This window comes from Propithecus coquereli, unplaced genomic scaffold (assembly GCF_000956105.1).
Source record: "Propithecus coquereli isolate 6110/MARCELLA unplaced genomic scaffold, Pcoq_1.0 Scaffold32, whole genome shotgun sequence".
Classification (NCBI taxonomy): domain Eukaryota; kingdom Metazoa; phylum Chordata; class Mammalia; order Primates; family Indriidae; genus Propithecus; species Propithecus coquereli.
In genome coordinates, this window is record NW_012148841.1 from 3,228,497 (window position 1) to 3,249,983 (window position 21,487).

Genomic DNA, 21,487 nt, shown 5'->3' on the forward strand with positions numbered 1-21,487 from the left:
AGTATAAGGTGACAAGTGAAAGGGGAAAAAAGCTGACAAAGAATAATAATTAGAAATTAAATTTAAAAAGAACAGAAAGATGATAAAAAGCAAAAAAAAAAATCAGAAGTGAAGACACGTTGATTATGCCATCCTAAAAGAGCTTACCTCTTTATTTAAAAGTTTACGTGACTATTACTTTACACCTTAAACGTATATGAAAAAATATTACATAAAATGTGACTAATAATCAATTCAAAGAAGTATGTTTCAGGATAAAATGAAATAAACTTGTTACCTTGATTTCTCTTTGTTCAACAGATTTTTCCCATATTTGTTGATCGTATGCTCCAATCTATGAAAAGAAAAAAAAAGACAACACTACATTAAATGATCATTGCTGGCACCCATTAAATAGGTAGAACTCTGCTTGAACTACATGCAACTCAGTGTTCACTTAGCACAGATTAGATTTAGCTGTCTCAGACTTCTAGAATCAATATTGTTATTGCAGTGGTTCTCAAAGTATGGTTTCAGGGCTAGCAGTATTATAACAGCATCACCTTGGAATTTCTTAGAAATGTAAACTCTTGCTAGCACAGTGCCTCACACCTGTAATCCTAGCACTTTGGGAGACTGAGGCAGGATGATCACTTGAGGCCAGGAGTTCGAGACCAGCCTGGGCAATAGCAAGACTCCGTCTCTACAAAAATAAAAAAATTAGCTGGTCATGGTGGCGCATGTCTGTAGTCCCAGCTACTAGGGAGGCTGAGGCAGGAGGATTACTTGAGCCCTGGAGTTGGAGGCTGCACTCAGCTATGATGATGCCACTGCACTCCAGCCTGGGCAACAGAGTGAGATCCTTTCTCAAAATAAAAAAAAAGATAAAGAAAGAAAAAGAAATGCAAACTCTCAGGTTCCACCTCAGACTTACTGACTCAGAAATATGGGAGCGGGGGCCTCCCAAAATTTGTGTTTTAAAAATCTCTCTTGATCATTATGATGCTTGAAAACTACTGCCCTAGGGAATCTTTTATTTTAAATAAACACAATTGCTAGAGCTCTGCTACATTTGAGGAAAAAACTCTCAAGTGATAAATCCTTTATGGAGCTTTTTTTAAAGAAGAAAAATACTAATATTCTATACAATTAAAAATTCATAAATATGCAGACCACAATTACCACTTAAAGTTTAAATTGGAAAATAAAGTTGTGAAATAATTGAAGACACAGGGAAAGAATTAAGAAGTAGAATTTCTTAAAGCTTCTATGATGGTAGGAGGTTCTCTGAACTATACTTTCAATGGGGCAGGATAAACAAATCATTATTTATTGATTGTTCTGCTCTGAGTTCTTTGCTATTAGTTTCTATTGTCTCCAGTTTCCACTCAACTCCCTATATCCAAAAAGACACTGAAATAGCATATAATTATGACTTGGTATTTTCATTATTTACATTAATTGAAAATTAGAATCCTAAGAAATTAAAAATATTTCAGATAATTACACTTAGACTAGAGACAGACAATGACCAGAGATAGGCAAAGATATTAAAAGGAAATTCAGGAAAGAGTACTTTCTGACTCTTGACATCATCTACCCAAAAGTCCTTTTATCTACACATTATTTTTTAATCTCATTTTCGAAAAATGGCAAATCAAGAATACCAGAATGGCTTAAAGGTAGACGTGAAGGAGGCAGAATAAAAAAATTTATTAAATGACTCCGTAAGAGCCCTTCATTTCTATTATTCTCTCTTGTACACTATCTTATTCATACTAATTTCTTTGGTCCTGTAAACCCTGTTTTCTTTTTTAACACTTTCTTGTGATTCCTTCCTTATTTTTAAAATCAAGTTATGATATACTACCCTGAAGATTAAAATCTTGTAACAGCTAGACCATGCTACTTAGACTGAACAACTCAATAACATGTAACTAATGCTTCCATCAGTCTCTATAAAGCAGGATTAAGAAGCCCTAGGTAAGTAACAGCCAACTAGTTAGTCCTAATGCTAGAGCTGACCTGCAGTGACTAGTTGCCCCTTACCCTCCTGAATTCTGAATCCAATCAAACAATATTCTTCCTTAAAATCAGAAAAGTATGGAAAAATAGATCTCATGTGAATAATTCGGCTTTAACTTGATAATTCAGAATGACTGCTTAATGTAATCAAAATTTATTTTTTTAAATGTGTAACTATTTCAAAGCACTGTATACTTTTCATTGACACTATAACCAAAACTAATAAAGAATAGCTACCAATATATTTTAATAATTACTAATATTTTGGCAGTATTTTGTTTTGAGATAACAAAAGTATGCCTAAATTCTCTTTAAAAGAGCTGTGTTTTTATTTCAAGGTGACACAAAAATATGGACATAGAGATACACATCCCACAAACTAAAATCAGGGGAAATAAAATGATGCCTATAAAATACACCAAATCAGAAATGCATGTCAGTCCCTGGCATAACTGGGTTCAGTGCAACTCCAGCAAGGTACTCAATAGCCCCAGGTTTAAAAAGGTACAAAGCGTCTAAGAAACCCTGTAGTGAAGCAGTGAGTAAAAGTGGAAAAGCTTTTTCAAGGCTGTGATATTTCTCTTATAAATAGCAGAATATGACCTTAAAAGGGGTTGGGAGTGATGGTAGATAGATGTTCTTATAAAAGCCATAGAATAAAATGAGTTGCTCTACTAGAGAGACAATTTTATTCAAAGATTTGACAGGTGAGAGGAAGGACAACTTTTACTGTAACAGAATGACTTCTGGAGTCTTAATTCTTTTTCAACTAGTTAGTGTCATTTTTGATTATAATACAAGCAACCAAATGTGTCTGCAAGTGGAGGGATCAATTCTTTGTAGCAGACTTCTGTTGTTTTGAAAATACTACCAGTATGGACATTTTAGTTACATAAGCAAATAGACTACTTTCTTGGAGAAAATTGTGACGATGCTGTTAACCTAAATCCAAGTGCTTCAGATGTTCAGGGTTCTGCTTAGTGATGTATATGCCCTTAACTAATTACCCTGACATACATGAATTCAGACTGAATTGTCTTTAAAAATTGTTTGTTTCTTGGGATGTGTGTGTAGTACTCAGAGGCCTCATGTAATCAGGTTGGGAGCAGGAGCCTAGAAAGCACAATGAAGGAATTCTAAAGACCCTATCTGGCCTTAAGTCTCACTTTATTTCGAGCTGAAATCCGGCAAGACAGTGGATCAGAACACTTGTGGTTAGAGTCAAGCTCTTCCCTGAAAGAAACAAAATTCTACTGTCAATCATCATAGAGCAAGAAAAAAAGTGATACTTCGACTGGGGAAGAGAAGAACCATCTTCTCAAGACTTAGGGTCATGGATCAAGAATTATTTCCAAGGCTGTGCTACCAAAAGTAAAAAACAAATCACATGTTTTCCAAAGTTTCTATTTCACCTCTGACACACATATACTTGGCAGACTTGACCAAGTCACATCAACTTGATAGCTATTTCTTTTTTGTATTTCTTCTACACAAAATTAAATCATATGGCCAAGTTCAACTATAGTTCTCTGTGAAAAATCGGGAAGAAAATAACTACATTATTTTTTTAATGCCATACAAAATATTAAAAGAATCTCAGTAGTAACATTTGTCTAACAGAACAAGGATTTTAATCAGATAATGTCTTCAATGGAGAAAAAAACACTATGTAATATTTTGGCTATTTCTATTAATAAATTTTAGCTACCTCCTAACTGTCCTTTCCCTTCCTCTCTTCTCCTAATGTCTCTGGTGTTTGGGTGTTTAAAAAAGTGCCCAACATTCTAAAGAAACAAAAGGATATATACTCAAATAATGCTTTGTTGGTAGATACTTAGAAATACCAAGGTAATTAACGTGTGAGTAGTTATGTAGCTATTCAACCATGCTCTTCATAAAGTGATGATCTGTTTCAAGGAGGGAAAAACATGTTTCCATTGTATTATAAGAGATTCTGAAATCCTGATTTACATTTTGTAACCGATAGTTTTGTCCATGTTAAGAATGTGAAGTTCATTCTCCGATGCCTGGCTGTGGTAAGCAATTTTTTTTTTTTTTTGAGACAGAGTCTCACTCTGTTGCCTGGGCTAGAGTACCATGGCGTCTTCCTAGCTCACAGCAACCTCGAACTCCTGGGCTCAAGCAATCCTCCTGCCTCAGCCTCCCAAGTAGCTGGGACTACAGGCATGCACCACCATGCCCGGCTGATTTTTTCTATATATTTTTAGTTGTCCAATTAATTTCTTTCTATTTTTAGTAGAGACGGGGTCTCGCTCTTGCTCAGGCTGGTTTCTAACTCCTGAGCTCAAACTATCCTCCCGCCTCGGCCTCCCAGAGAGCTAGGATTACAGGCGTGAGCCACCGCGCCCGGCCTGGTAAGCAATTTTATCAATGCTTTTGTTATTATTTCCAGAGATGCCCTGCATACCATAAGCCTCTAGTGTACTCTTGCCCAACCAAAACTGACCTACACAGTCAGCTTTCTCTATTCCTAGTCCCAGAAGATCAAGCACTTTGCCCTCTACAAAGTCACCCGGTATCTTCAACTACAGGTCTGGCAATCCTATGCCAATCTCTTATAATATTCCTTCCTCATAACGACAGCAAGGACAATTCTAAATCTTCTTCCCACAAGCTTTAATTTCTAATTACTGTGACCATCCCCATTCCTGGCAGAATTTCTAGCCAATTACCTCCTTGAGAAGATTGAAGCCATAAAATACAAATATCATTTTCTGTCTTCTCTACCTCTAATATCTATTTTCTTATCTTAGTTTTCCTTTCTTCTTATCTTTATAAACAAACTTTGAGCCATTATAGAGGTCAAGACTGATTTAAAAAAAAAAAAAACTAAGGAGCAGTATCCTGAATGTGGTAGTAAGATTAAAATGAAAAAAAGCAGAAATAAGGAACTGAGATACTAGAATTTAGAAACATTGAGCAGATTAAAATGGAATTAAATGAGTATTCTTTAGATCTTTTCTGAAAATATTTCTACTGAAGGCTGTTATAAAAGGACAATGAACATGTTATAAATTTGAAATTAACATAGCTAATGCTATATTATATATGTAAATGTATACGGCAGATATTTAGAAAGATACCTGAAAATCATTAATATTGATTATCTCTGAGAAGTATGAAAGAGAACAGTACTTTTCCTTTCCGCTTTATATTCACTGATACTCTATCACTCCCCCCCCCCATAATAAGCAGGGGGAAAGCAGGTACTACTTTTATAAACCAGGTTTCTAACCCAGGTCTGTTGGACTCCCAAGTATTTTGAACTAGTTATCTTAGAAACTAAACATGTTTTATAGTCCTATCACCAAATAGTAACTTTACAGCAAATCATATACTTCCTCCTACCATCACTCCAATGTTATATCTTTCTACGTGCTGAGACAAAATGGGAAAAAAGGGTGAAGAAGAGAGGAAGACACAGGGTGGATATGGAGGAGGTAAAGACACAGAAAGGAAAGGTGAGGAAGGGGGAGGATTAGTAGGCAGAGAAAAATATTGCCTTTGTCTAGATATCTGCCAAGGTCAGCTCTGGCTCCTACAAAAAAATTTGTAAAGAACATGATGATACCGAAAGTACAAATGTTAAAACCTAGATAATTAGATGCTGAAATGGGAAACAAGTATCACTTAGGAATTCTAGAACAGAAATATCTTTGAAAAACAATTTGAAAAGCTACTCTTAGGCTATCCAATTACCCCTCAGCCATCACATTGAGAACAGCAGCGGTTCAGGTATCAAGAGGCTAAAGAGAAGATGTCTTGCTTCATGAAGGCACTTATCAATAGTTTAATTAAATTAAGTGCTTGGATAAAACAATAAGAGTTCACAAATAAACATAAGGCAAACATATTTTAAGACCTAGTTTCCTCAACTAATGAACAGACATACCAAAACACAGTATGTCAAATCCATAATTTTTCCTGCCATCACCATGCTTAGTTTCATTTTTCTGAATCTCATTTAAGAAACTCGGAAAAGCAAACTATTAATTCTCACAAACACCAAATGACATACAAAAAGAAAACACAGAGCCCCAATCCCTTCCTAGCTGGGTTCTTAATGTTTGTTAACAGGAGTGGAAAAGACCATGCACTGTGCAAGAGACCTGGATTTTTATCCTACGTCCACCATAATTAGCCTTACATACTTGGGCCCTGAGCTTCTGCATAATGGGGACAACGAAACATTTCGAAGAACTGAAATGTGAAAAGATAGTGTCTGGTTTACAGTTGGGGCACTATAAAAATATTAGTGCTTCCTTTTCTGGGAAATCTTTTTTTTTTTTTTTCAAATTCTATTTTTTTTTTAATTTTTATTTCAGGGTATTATGAGGGTACAAACATTTTGGTTACATTTTGTCTTTGCCTCACCCACACGAGGGTTAGAGGCATGCCCTTCCCCTCTACGATGCTCACCGTGTCCTTTAGTTGTGAGTTTATCTCCCTGATCCCTGGAGAATAATACTACCATGTGATCACCATAGTGTTAATCAGTTAGTGCCAATTTGATGGTGAGTACAAGTGGAGCCCATTCTTCCGATCTTGTGATGCCTCACTTAGGATAATGGGCTCAAGTTCAATCCAGGAAAATATAAGAAGTGCTAGATCACTGTAGTTTCTTATAATTGAGTAATATTCCATTGTATACATATACCAAATTTTAATAATCCACCCATGGATTGACAGGCACTTGGGTTGTTTCCACATCCTTGCAATAGTGAACTGTGCTGCCATAAACATTCGGGTGCAGATGTCTTTATGACAGAATATCTTTTGTTCTTTTGGGTAGATGCTTTTTTGGCAAATCTTAATCTCTCTAGGCCTCAGTTACCTCATTTTAAACTGATAAAACTGAACTATATTTAAATTAGTTATGACAATATTTATACTAACTAATAATGATTTGGATGGCTACAGAGAGAGTTTTTTTATGTATCAGTATGGGAAAAGAAAAAACTCAATGCTACTATGAAAGCAGGTAGAAGCAAGGAAAGTACTATACCTGGAAATGTCTGGACAAAAGGTACAAAGAAGAAAGCAAAATTAGGGGTGTGTAGATAAATGTCTTTTTCCTAATTAACAACCAATGAAATATTTTTGATAATTGTTTGAGTGAAAACTGAGCTGTCAACACCCAAAATCTCATTTGCCCAGACTCCTAAAATATATGGCTTATACTGCCATAATGATCTATCTACAAGTTTAATAAAGAAGAGAAAATTCAGAGGTATGCAATATAATAAAGTTAATGTGACTAAACAAAATAGTGAATGTGAGAATAAAATGCTGATCACCAATGAAAGAAAACCATACCTATAATCCCTAAAATTAGGTTGTCATGAAGAACATTCCAAAAGTATTTCCAGTATTTCTGTTCATATTGCTAAAACATATAGAAGAGACATTTAGAGTCACTTAAAACCATTAGGAAGATTGATAACAGGAAAAATATTTACTCAGAATTAGTAGAAACTAATTATTTGATTTTTTGTTAACTTTTAATTCCAAAGTAAAGTTCTCGATGCTTTAAATATCAAATAGGTTTTCACTGTTTTTTGTTCATAACTACTGCCTCTCAAACAAATGTGCCCATTGAACACCTAGGAATATTTCTGAATCCTGTAATTGCTCCTAAAAAGTCTTATTTCTAATCTACTATCTTGAATAGCAATTCTCATTACTACTTAATTTATATGCTACCCTATTCTATTCTATTGTTTTTTTTTACAATGTCCTATTTTAATCAATATATTGTTCAGTGTTTCCAATTGTCCATTACATACGTGTACACACACACACACACACACACACACTCCCTTAAGTCTGAGTTTAGAGAAGTCAGATACTCAGGTGACTTTCAAGATGAGAATCAAATGAGGAAGTTGAATCACTTAATTATACAATATAAACTATGAATGACGATGATGTCAGACAAAAAGGTGTGGCCTGAGAAAATATTAAGAGCAGGTAACTCTTCTGAATCCATAACAATTACCAAATCTCTAACTTTTCTGAGTCAATCTTTTCTTAAAACTCTAAAAAACATATAAGAGGCCAAACCATAGAAGCCTTTTAACCTAATCATTAAAAATACTCCCCTATAATTCTAGTTTTATTTGGTGGGTAACTTAAATGGTAAGCATTCAAATTTAAGCTACCCTAATAGGGGAAAGAAGCCTAAATCATGGAATAAATATTATTTAATTTTAATTGTAAGCCAGCAGTTTTCTTTGCAATCTGTTGCAAATCTCTTTGCTTCAACTGTCGCTTATTTGTTCTGTTATCAATCATTATCAGAATTGTATCATAATCAAAAGTGTTACTACAGAAAAGTCAAGCTGCTTGAGTAGAAGGCAAATTAAAAAAAAAAACTTTAGAAAAAGATTTAAAAGTTTTTGGTGGAGGGGAGACTGTGACTTTTCAAGGAATAAAAAAGATTTTTAGAAGTCAATTTATGTATTTAGCTAGCCTGTGATATATGGATCAAAACATTGAAATTTTAAAACATTCTTATCTGTAGATACTAAAATACAATTATCGACAATCCCATTTATTATAATTGAAGTTAAAGCCACTTATAAAATCTTTGCACTATCATCTAAAAACCATACTCTTCCCAAATTAACCCTACATGCGTATTACAGGACATACACATATAACCAAATCACGAATCATGACCAAGTTCCTATCGCCTATGAAAAGCCAGTTAATGATATCGTAAAACACTGACTCAAGTTTAGAAAAAAGTGTTGAAGAGTATTCTTTAATTCAATGAAGAGAAATGATTATGGTAGAATTTGTTTCTAAGAAATTACAAATCCAAAGAAAAAATATTCAAAAAATTAGTCACAATTCAGATGAGATCAGGTGTGTTCAGGATTGGTATGGCCATAAAGTTAGTCATAATTCAAAGCAGAATCAAGTAAGCATATTGTACATCAGTGAGAGATGGTCTGCAAAGAGCAATATTTGTGAGATAAAATGTACAAGAATGGGAAACTTAACTGGATATGGTGGCATGGGAAATAAAAAAAGATGGCAAGTTCTGGCTTAAGTACCTTGCACTGCACTGGTACCATTAACCATAACATGGAATAAAAGCAGGTTTGAAAAAGGCAATTGGAACCATAAGACAGCCACGAATTATGGCTAGAGTTCAAGAGAGTTGGGAAGGTACAAAATCTGGAACTCAGCAGCATAAACCAGGTGTTTGGATGTTATGTGGCCGATCTGATCACTTAGGGAAATTGAATAGCTTAAGGAAACCAAGAAGAAAATATTAAGAAGGATAAATATTCAAATGGAGGAGAAAAGAATCAAAATCAGGTAAGGAGGCTGGGCGCGGTGGCTCACGCCTGTAATCCCAGCACTCTGGGAGGCTGAGGCGGGCGGATTGTTTGAGCTCAGGAGTTCAAAACCAGCCTGAGCAAGGGCGAGACCTCGTCTCTACTAAAAAAAATAGAAAGAAATTATCTGGATAACTAAAAATATATAGAAAAAATTAGCCGGGCATGGTGGCTCATGCCTGTAGTCCCAGCTACTCGGGAGGCTGAGGCAGTAGGATGGCTTGAGTCCAGGAGTTTGAGGTTGCTGTGAGCTAGGCTGACGCCACGGCACTCACTCTAGCCAGGGCAACAGAGTGAGACTCTATATAAAAAAAAAAAAAAAAAAAAAAATCAGGTAAGGAGACTTAGAAAAATTAGTCAGATACATAGGAAGAGAACTGGGATGATATACTGTAACAGATGCCAAACAAGGAAAGAGTTTCAAGAAACAAGGTAAAGCAAGAAGAGCTAAAAATACTAAAACATTTTGAAGTGGTTAAAGCACTGACATGTACTTCAAATAATCTTAATCTCATTTAAAAAGCAGGCAAAGTCAACCAGGTGTGGGGGCTCACACCTGTAATCCCAGCACTTTGGGAAGCTGAGGTGGGAGGATCACTTGAGCCCATGAGTTTGAGATCAGCCTGGGCAACACAGTGAGAAGCCATTTCTAAAAATATAGAAAAATTGGCCAGGTGAGACAGAGCACACCTGTAATCTCAGCTACTTGGGAGGCTGAGGCAGGAGGATCACTTGAGCCCAGGAGTTGAGGCTGCAGTGAGCTATGATGACACCACTGCCCTTCAGCCTGGGCAACAAAGTGAGATTCCGTCTCTCATTTAAAAAAAAAATAGTAGGCAAAGTCACTGGATGAGATTTGGAAGCTATGGAGTTTGGGGAATGGGGAGACAATAAAGAAGGTAAGAAACAACCACCTGGAGAGACAGAATATACTGTCAACTTAGATAGAGTGATGAGGGATACCAGAAAGAGCAGATGCAGCTGAGTTGTTATTAGAAGCAGTCAGCTAAGTTGTTTATATTTTTCCTTTTACCACCAAGTAACAGCCCAGTATCAGCAGAATTTAAATATCCACATATACCCTATCACCAAATATCTACGCTATGCCAGACATGATGCTATACACTTGACAAGGTCCCTCATTTAATCTTCATGTCTTTCCTTCTCTTTTCCCCCTGCTTCCCCTGAACAATTCAGTGCTAAAGCCATTAGATGGGGCAGTAAGCCGGGTGCCTGAGCAACAGTGAAGAGAGCCTGAGACATGGGGGTGGCTAGGCATGGAATATCAGTCCAAGCGGGAGGGGGACTCTGTGGTGTGAAGAGAGTCAGAGCCTAAGCAGAGTCAGAACCTAAGCCGGGTGAGAAGGACAATCACGTGTGGGGGTAACCCCGCAGAGCGTGTCAAAACTCAATCAGGGTAAGGAGGACATCCACTTGTAAGACATCCTGGTGTGAGGTGTTGCAGCACAAGAAAGATGAAGAGGGTATCTGCATACAAGATGGGATGGAAGCTGGGATGGGAGACTGGTTATATATGCGGGGATTAATGTCTCAAAATCCTGAAAATGTTCCTCTCTGTTTACTCAGTATTTATAAATCTCTTAGTAAGGGATTAGTTCGATAACTTAAAAATGCTATTTATAAATAGGCGAATGGTTTAATAAATATATTTTGGCATATTTATAGAATAGAATATTATAGTCATTAAAATTATGTCTTTTAAAGGATATTTAGTGATATGAGAAAGTACTTTGATAATGTTACATGAATACAGGAGAATAAAAAAAAATGACCCTAATTTTGTTGAGGAAAAATCACAATGTTAACAGGGCAACTGTGTGATTTTAATTTTTATTATACTTACCTGCATTTTCCACTTGTCCTAAGATATACATGTATTACTTTTACAACTATGGTAAAAACAATATTTAAAAAATCAAGAGGAATTGGAAGCTAATATTCTTGAGTAACAAGTGTTAGGCACCAGGCTAGGTGCTTATGAATACATTTTCCCACGGAAAAGTACTGTGAGTAGAGGGTGGCAAGTCATTCAGAAAGCAATTGCCACTGCTCAAAATCAATTTAATAAAGTCTCATTATGAAAATAAACCACATTTTTCCTATAAGATATATAACAGAAACTTTCAGCTAAGAAGCTACATTTTTTTTTAGCAAAACTGTGAGAATTCTAGTACTATAAAAGGGTGGGTAGACAGGTTAGATCCATCCACCCATCCATCTATGCAGGGACATCAGATAAAAAGTGAGTTAACCAAAATGCTGAAACACACGAATCGCCCAAGAAAACAACAACATTCCATTCTAGTAGCAGAAGGGTAACCTAAACTGCATTAGGTGGTGATGGAAAGAATTCAACTGGTTCACACAGGAAAAGGAGGGAACGGAAAGAGGGAGCCAGGCAAACAGCTTCGTGGTGGAACTGGGAGAACTCCAAGTTCCGGAAGAAGCCAAGGAAAGAAGGCCATCATCAACTCTTCTGGCCTCTGTAGCAATGAGCAGGGGTTGGCCATATGAGAAGCAGCAGCAGCCATGGACTATCTCATCTGATTCCTCCCTGTTGTTTCCCTTCAGTCCTCAAAAGAGATTAAAAAGATTAACCCTAAGAGCTAGTAACACTTACTAGATACACTGTGATTTCAGGGGTCGCTTAATAGCCCTCAAATGACACGCCACCATCTTTAATATTTAAAGATTTAAGGAACTAAATCTTTAATTTAGAGATTAAAAGCACATATCTAGTTGATTCAATACCTGATCCTCATTTACACTTAAGTAAAATCAGCAAGTCAACCACTAAGCATAAAGGACTGAAGGTCTGCTATATTCTGAGAGGGGCTCCCAAGCCCCTCTGTATGTGTTATTTGATCCTGCACATCCTCCTCCCCAACAATGATCCAAAGTCAGACATCTGACTCAAGCTGAGCCAATAAGATTTTCTCTCCATTCCAAATGTCAGATGAACAGGAGAAACACAGATACGGAGGGCCAGCAGGGAGGAATAAAATTAACATTAATAACAGAGCCCAACAGAGAAGTTCTTAGAAATTCTGCTGCTGAGGGGCCCAGCACAGCCCTCGTTTGCCTTTTCTTCCCAAGACTTAGTTGTCTGCTGTTGGCATAGTTTACAGGTGTAGTGAAAAGTAGAAGCAGAACACAGTGGCGTTTTTTTCCTGGCCCAACTTTAATGAGAACATTGCTGTTAATGCAAACCAATACCACTCTGCATAATTTATGAAGACTGTTTATTTTCCAACTTGCTGGTACATGGCAGTATGTTCTGAGTAGATTTATTAATCAAACTACAATGTGATTAATAAGCTTTCCTAAAAAGTAATCTTAGCAAAGATAATTTAACTTTTGCTTTTCTACTTAACCTAACCTTGGATCATGAATTGTGAAGACCCTGATCGTGAGGAAAGAAAAGGTTGTTAATTTTCTTAATCATAGGAAAATAATACAAATATACTCAGAAAGTCAAAATACTTTATCCAAGGTAATATTAAAATTCTATTTAACAAACCTATAACATTAATTCCCAAGTGTTAAAGCTTTTAGAGCCAAATCCATAAAATTTAAAATAATCAATTAATAATTATTTGGATTTTTTTGATAAATGCTATTTGAGTTATTATAGAGTGGAAATTATTGAAAATTATTTGAAATAGCATTTGAAAAGCCATTTATTACTTAAAAATCAACAATTTGGTTTAAAAATTCAAGGGTAGACTTCTTTAGCTTCTAAATCAGAGAAACACAGTGAAAGATGAAATATAGAGGTTACTTTGTCTTCATTTTACCACTAACAGTGTTGTTCTTATTTTTATTCCAAACTTTAAGGAGAAAAAGAACTTCAGAAAACATGAACTTCACCTTCTCATATTCATCAACACTGGTCATAATTCTCTTAGTCACACATGCATTTATAAACATTATATTTACTCAGTTAAATAACACTGACCAAAATCAACTGAGTCAGTAAACGTATAAGACTTATAATAGACTAGATAAATACACTTAAGTTAAAATACTAGTTCTATTAAAAAACAGTAACTGCTGTCACCATTTATTGAGCATTTGCTGCTCCTTGGTAGCAGTCCAGGCAGGGAATGAGACACAGAGGACAAGTTTAATGCCACTACTCTCATCTACCTGAGAGCCTACAGCCAGGTGAGGGAAAAGTAGAAGAAACAGGCCAGATTTGGTTGTAAAGTTGGGAGTGAAATCACCAAAAGTAAGAAGTGCAGATACTGTAGTCCAGACCAACTGGGTTTAAATTCTGGCTCAACTATACAGTCACTATGTGACCTTAAGGAAACGACTGGATTTCTCTGAACTTTAGTTTCCTCAGTTAAAAAATTGGAATAATGGCAGTAATACCTATTTTATAGAGTTTTTGTGATTATTAAATGTATGATAAATACTTAGGACATTGTGTAGCACATAGTAAGTGTTCAATAAATGTTACCTGGGGTGTTTGTTTTGTTTTTGAGACAGTTTCACTCTGTTGCCCTGGCTAGAGTGCAGTGGCATGCTCATAGCTCACCTGCAATCTCAAACTCCTAGGCTCAAGCAATCCTCCTGCCTCAGCCTCCCTAGTACCTGGGACTATAAGATGTGCGCCACCATGCCCAGCTAATTTTTTCTGTTTTTGGTAGAGACAGGGTCTCGCTCTTGCTCAGGCTGGTCTCGAACTCCTGAGCTCAAGCGATCCTCCCACCTTCGCCTCCCAGAGTGCTATGTTAGCTGTTATTATTTGTCAACAAGTACAACCATGACACATGAGCTCTGGGCCAAATACTTAAACAATGTAATTTAATCCTCGTGACAATTCTTGAAGTAGATAGAGATATCCCAATTTTAAAGAAAAGGACCATTTACAACAGCTACAAAAAATAATAAAATACTTAGGAATAAATTTAACTAAGAAGGTGAAAGATTTCTACAAGAAAACTATAAAACACTGAAGAAAGAATTGAAGAGGTTACAAAAAAATGGAAAGACATCCCATGTTAATGGATTGGAAGAATTAATACTGTGAAAATGATCATACTACCAAAAGCGATCTGCTGATTCAATGCAAACCCTACCAAAATATGAATTACAGCCTTCACATAAATAGAAAAAACAATCCTAAAATTCCTGTGGAACCACAAAAGATCCTGAATAGCCAGAGCAATCTTAAGCAAAAACAACAAAGCTGAAGGTATCATACTGCCTGACTTCAAAATATATTACAAAGCTATAGCAACCAAAAGAGCATGATACTGGCATACAAATGGACGTATAGGCCAATAAAACAAAATAGAGAACCCAGAAATAAATCCACATATTTACAACCAACTGATTTTCAACAAAAATGCCAAGAACATTCAGTGGGGAAAGGACAGTTTCTCAATAAATAGTGCTGGGAAAACTGGACATCCACATGCAGAAGAATGAAAATGGACCCCTATCTCTCACTATATACAAAAATCAAATTAAAATGGATTAACATAAGTCTTATATAGGTCTTATATAAATATAAGACCCAAAAGTATGAAAGCACTATAAGAAAACATTGGGGAAACACCTCATTACATTGGTCTGGGCAAAGACTTTTTGGGTAAGACCTCAAAAGCAGAGGCAACAAAACTAAAAATACACTAAATGGGGTTATATACTAAAATGATTCTGTGCAGCAAAGGAAACAACAGAGTGAAGAAACAACCTACAGAATGGGAGAAATTATTTACAAACTATCCATTTGACAAGGGATTAATAATGAGAATATATAAAAAACTAAAAAAAATTAAATAGCAAAAAACAAATAATCTAATTAAAATATGGGCAAAAGATATGAATAGACATTTCTCAAAGAAGACATACAAATGACCAACAGGTATATGAAAAAATGTTCACCATCACTAATCATCAGAGAACTGCAAATCAAAACCTCCGTATCATCTCACCCCAGTTAAAATGGCTATTATCAAAAAGACAAAAAATAATAGATCTTGGTGAGGTGTGGAGAAAAGGGAATGTTAATACACTGTTGGTGGGAATGTAAATTAGTACAGCCACTATGAAAAACAGTATGGAGGTTCCTCAAAAAACTAAAATTAAAACAACCATATAATCCAGCAATCTCACTGCTGCATATATATCCAAAAGAAAGGAAATCAATATGTCAAAGAGACATCTGCACTCCCATGTTTTTTGCAGCACTACTCACAATAGCGAAGATACAGAATCAAGTGCTCATCAATGGATGAACGGATAAAGAAAATGTATGTATAAACAATGGAATATTATTCAGGTTTTAAAAAAGAATGAAATCCTGTAATTTGTAGCAACATGGATGGAACTGGAGAACATTATGTTGAGTGAAATAAGCAGGCACAGAAAGACAAATATCACATGTTCTTATTTAAATGTGGGAGCTAAAAAAAGTGGATCTCATGGAGGTAGAGAATAGAATGATGGTTACCAGAAACTGGGAAGACGGGTGGATAAAGAGAGGTTGGTTAATGGCTACAAAATACAGTTAGATAGAAGGAATAAGTTCTACTGTTTGGCAGCACAGTAGAGTCACTACTGTTAACAATATTGTATATTTCAAAACAGCTAGAAGAGAAGATTGAAAATGTTCCCAATACAAAGAAATGATATATGTTTGAGGTGATGGATATCCTAAAGGACCCTAATTTGATCATTACCCATTGTATGCATGCATCAAACTGTCACATGTAGCCCATGATATGTATAATTATTATACATCAATTAAAAATTTAAAAAATTTTTAAAAATGGGACATAAAGAACTTTAATCGAAAGTCAAAAGATAGCAAACAACAGAACCAGACTCAAACACAGGATGTTTGACTCCCTAGACCTTGTTTTCTGTTTTTTTTTTTTTTTCCTGCTTGATGTTTAAGTCATCAGGATTCATAGAATACAACTACAACCCATATCTCTGGTGCGGTACAAATTCAAATTGTTCATGTCAAAATGAAAGGGAACATGTATTTAAAAAGCTCTCAGATACTGTGCTAGAACTTTCTAAAAAGTCAGCATTATCACTCCCATTGTAAACATGAGGAAATTGAGTCTCGAAAGGTTGAAGTAACTTGCCCAAGGTCAGACAAATTTTAAGACACAGAAGTTGGATTCCATCTACAGGCACAGATGCCCATAGGTTTTCAATTACATAGTGCTACCTTCCTAAAATAAATATGAATTGTCTTTCCTCAAAACAGTAACAATTCGTGGATACTACTAGTCTTAGTAGCATAAACCATTTCAAACTACTTGTTTAAATAAAAATTAAGTAAACATAGCTATTTCAGATATATCCATTCTTTAACTTGCTGAAATTTGTTTTTAATTTATCAGATTCCTAAGAATAGCTATCACTTTTTCTTTATACTCATGACTATAATTAAAAATCCAACTTTATTACTTCTTTTGCATATAAGAGGCTAAATGTCATCCTGGGAGAGTGGGAAAAGTTTCTACCAAGGCACTTCATGTGTGTGGGGGGGGGGGCGGGAAAGGAAATGTTTAACATGAATGTGTATATTTCTGAAATCTTCCTCATCTGTATTAACTACTTTAATAAGAGGTATTGGGCATGATTATCCCCCAAAATACAACTTGTTTTAAAGTCCAGTCAACCTTGTTAATTCCTTGAACAGGGATTCATGAATGTAAACCAAAAGATCACACGCATAGGAGAACTGCACAGATGTTTTACTGCATCAAGCTATAGATTAAACATTTACTTTATTATACCTATCACCCAATCTAAGATGATGTTCAGAGCAAAAAGTGAAAGCTCTCATGTATTTCTTGTCAACTGATATCTACTATTAGATAAATTTTTTTCCTGTTATACAACAAAATTTCTTAGCTGCCCCACCTTGGATGAAAGGCAATTAATGTTAACAATGTAAATGATAATAAGAACAATAATAGCAATAAGAACAATAATAGCAATAACAACAAATAGTTAGCATTTATCAAATGCCTAACATACTTTCCATGTATTAATTTAATCTTCACAACACTATGAAGTAGATATTCCTGTGATTCCTATTTTATAGTTACTTAGGTTTTACAAGGTTAAACAGTAAGTAGCAAAACACAGGAATTCAAACCCAGAGAGCCTGGCTCTACAGCTGAGCTCTTACCCATCAGTAATTTAGTTCACATTCCCACACAAAAACTGCCCTATGTTTTCTTGCCTTGGTTCTGATCACTAAGAGGTGTCTGAGAAGGACAGCACTTAATCCCTAATCATTGTCAGATACTTCTGCCTCTATTGACTCTCCATGGACTATCTTGCCAGCAGGGAAGCTGTCAGAACCTGTTAAAAAAGCAAATAAAAATATACAAAACTCTTCATGAAGTCCAACTTAGCCCTAAAAATATGTAAAATCATTACTATCATTAGTAATCACAGGGTAATTATAAGGATTAAATGTGCTAATACATATCGAGCTAACAATAGTCACCAACACGCAAAAGCTCAATAAATGTTAGCTATTGCATCATCTGGATGAATTACCTAATGCTTCCTCTTCTTTCATATTGCAGCATGAGACAAGGAAAGAATGCATATGTCCATTTGCATTCTTTTAGTATTCATCACAGGATATACTCTGGTTTATCATTCCAAAACATACCTTGACTAAATCATGTGTACATAATATGAATCAAGACTACGGCACCTTCCTTGTTTGCATATTTCTAACAGTTTACTATAAACAGCATGAAAAGCTGTAACATATTTTAAAGCAATTTAAATGCCAAGAATATTAACATGTACTGGTTATTTAAATATCTTTGTATTTTAAGAAATACCTAACATATTATTGTTACTCATTCATTTGAAATAAATGATGAGGCCATGAAACAGATGTGAATTATTCAAAACTTGTTTGGCTTCCTTTCAATTACTTATCCTAGGTAGAATTAAAATGGAGAGAAAGGATAAACTGCTTAGTCCAGGTCCCCCAGAATTAGAATCCAGGGAACCTGGACCACTGTCATCATTGGTCAAGAAAAGGTTTGCTACAATTGCAAGAGTCCAGTGGCCCTAGAATTGCTACTAAAGGTGACTACCAGTAGGCCTACAGAAGTTACACCTTTAACCTTCACTATGTAGGATTAGGGAAAACTGTGCAGAGGAAGAAATAAAATATTCACTTACAGTAATTGTTAAATTTATAATGAAACATTTAGATAAGACTGTACTAAAGTACTAATCTTTGTCAAGTACATTGTGAAGGATTTGCAATTTTACACTGTACAGATCAGTATTAACTTATTTTACTGATGAAACAACTGAGGCTTTAAGAGACGTCAGGTTTTACACCTAGTATTTGGGGGTAGAAACCAAAGTTCTGCCTTCCAACTTGATGCTCTTACCACTGCACCATACTCTCTTATATGAAGTGTTATCTACAGACTAATATTTTCCTAAGTATGTTCCACAGATACTCAGGGGGAAAAAAATTAAGTGAAATAAATTGAGAAAATGTTTTCTCTGCCTGCCTCTTAGATGGTCACACTGAACATTATTTGCACAGTGAAATTCTGTAATCATAAAACTCGTTTACCTTTGTCTCACTCAATTATTTCCCAAAGTGATTTAACACAAAATCCCTTTATTCTACTAACACTTACTAACATCATGCAGGACACACTTTGGGAAATGGTACTATAAGCTAAACTATTTTGTTTAACACTTAATATAATAGTTAGCATACAGAGACTATTTCACAGATTTGACTATTCAATAAATTAAACCAAGTCACTTGAATAAGTGCCTAGCTTGGTGCATGGCACACCAAAGGTGCTCAATTTAAGAATGAAGAACTATATAAACTAAAAGCTTAATACACATACTGTCTCCTAATAGCACTGTCATCAAAGTAGCAAACATTTCCAAGTATCAAGTATAAGGCAAGGCCCTGAAATAATGGAAAGATAACAATTCTTACTCTCATGGATTAACAGGGGAGATTAATTATACTGTAAGTCAGGCTGTGATAAGTCCTAGAATAAAAAAATGCCATTGTAATGCAAAGGTAGAAGAATAACTAACATTATAAAAGGGATCCCCCAAATAATTATTGTTAGATGGAGCAGAATGAATTTAGCTTCTATCTATACCATGAACAGGACATTTATATCCAGGGTGGTAAAAGAGAATTAGGATCTATCTCTAATTTTCCCTGTCTCTGACCCTATGGAGAAAGGATTGTTTCCAATTCGAATTTGTTTCCTCAAGGAACATAGTCAAATACTACCAGGGTAATGTCAAATAGACTCAAGCCAATCTGAATAAGCTCCTATTGTCAAGACAGAACTATCTGAGTATAATTAAGGACAATAACTCCAACAGGTAGAAACATATCAACTATCTTTAAAGCCAAGAGTTCATAATGATAGTTAAAACAAACAAACCAGCAACACAGTGTTAACTTTTGGAGGATGCTAGGTAACTACTGCCACATTACTTTGTAAAGTTGTAAAAAGAGAAAGAATCAAGAGAAAAAAAAAAGCATGATACTACTGCCATGAAAAGAACACACACAACTTTTCTATAGGAGCATTGCCAAAGAGATACCTAATCCAGTTTTCACGGGATTATGAAAGATGTGCTTGAGGGAAGATATCAGCTTTGAGTTTTAAGGACCAACTTGAGTCACTTAAAAAAAAATAAAGAGTACAAGTGGGCATACTAAACACTAAAGTGAGAAACAGCATATAGAGACTTCAAATATTTGTCTTTGTTGAAGGGATGGTGTTAGAGGTACGAAAAGTTGAAAGCTGGAGGGGGAAAGAAGTGAGGTGGTAAAGCTAACTGGAATTAGATCAGAAAAATCCTTAAAGGCCTTGTGAAGAAACTTAGGAGTTTATACCATATACAAAAGAAAGCTTTTGAAGAGTGTTAAACAGGTACGTAAGAAGGTAAATTTTTGTTTAAGATAAATCACTCTGGTGTGTGTAAGAAGAAACTATTCATATTTAACTAGAACAAGAATGAAGGAACAATGAAGGAAGGAGATCACAGCAGACTTGAGAAATACTTTAAGATAAAAACAGCCCATATTAGTGGTCCAACTTCACATCTTTTCTGCCATCACTAATAACTGAAGCACAGAAAACTGTGAACTGAAATCATCTCTTACTTGTTACTACCTAAATACTATAAATGTAACATGCATTTTTACTGATGAGAAAATATCAAAATATTCATTTAGAAAATACAGAAGAGGATTAAAATAGTTTTTAAATCATCTCTAATACCACTATCTTTATATGGCTACACTAACATTTTGGTATGTATTATTTGGGCCTTTATAAACTCTACATATGTGTATATGTGTTTACAAACTTGGCTTATTATATTACATACGTGGGTTTACAACCAATTTTCTTTCCACTTTGCTTCAGATGCATTTTTGAAACATTCTTCTAAAACTGTTTAGTTTGGTATCCTTTTATTTGAAATTCCTGTCGATGTCATGGGCAAAGAACTGGTGGTTTATTGTTTTAATCTGCAATTCTTTGATTACTGGTGATGTTAAACATTTTTATATGTGTGCTAGCATTTTCCTTTCTTTTGTGAATCACATGTTTATTCTGACATTTTCTATTGGGATGTTTATCTTTTTCTTTTTATAAATAAAAAACACATAACCGGCCTGGCACGGTGGCTCACGCCTGTAATGCTAGCACCCTGGGAGGCCGAGGCGGGAAGATTACTTGAGCTCAGGAGTTTGAGACCAGCCTGAGCAAGAATGAGACCTCGTCTCTACAAAAATTAGAACAATTAGCCGGGCACAGTGGCACGTCCCTATAGTCTCAGCTACTCAGGAGGCTGAGGCAGGAGGATTGTTTGAGCCCAGGAGTTTGAAGTTTCAGTGAGCTATGATTATGCCCCACTGCATTCTAGCCAGGGCGACAGAATGAGAATTTGTCTCAAACATAACAACACAACATAACACAAAATAAAATAAAATAAAGAACACGTACCTTTTTCTGGTCAAAAAAAAAGCACTATCAGAATGGTGATTAGAGGAACAAATTAGAGGGTACTTTATG

At 35.4% G+C, this 21,487-nt stretch overlaps 1 protein-coding gene across 1 annotated transcript in view; it reads right to left on the minus strand.

Moving 5' to 3' along the window:
- The window catches only part of PHTF2 (putative homeodomain transcription factor 2), a 115,993-nt gene that overhangs the window by 49,531 nt on the left and 44,975 nt on the right, over positions 1–21,487 (minus strand). The window contains exon 3 of the mRNA XM_012650302.1: positions 278–334. Within this exon, the coding sequence (XP_012505756.1) occupies positions 278–334 (57 nt within the window). The remainder of the gene's footprint in view (positions 1–277; positions 335–21,487) is intronic.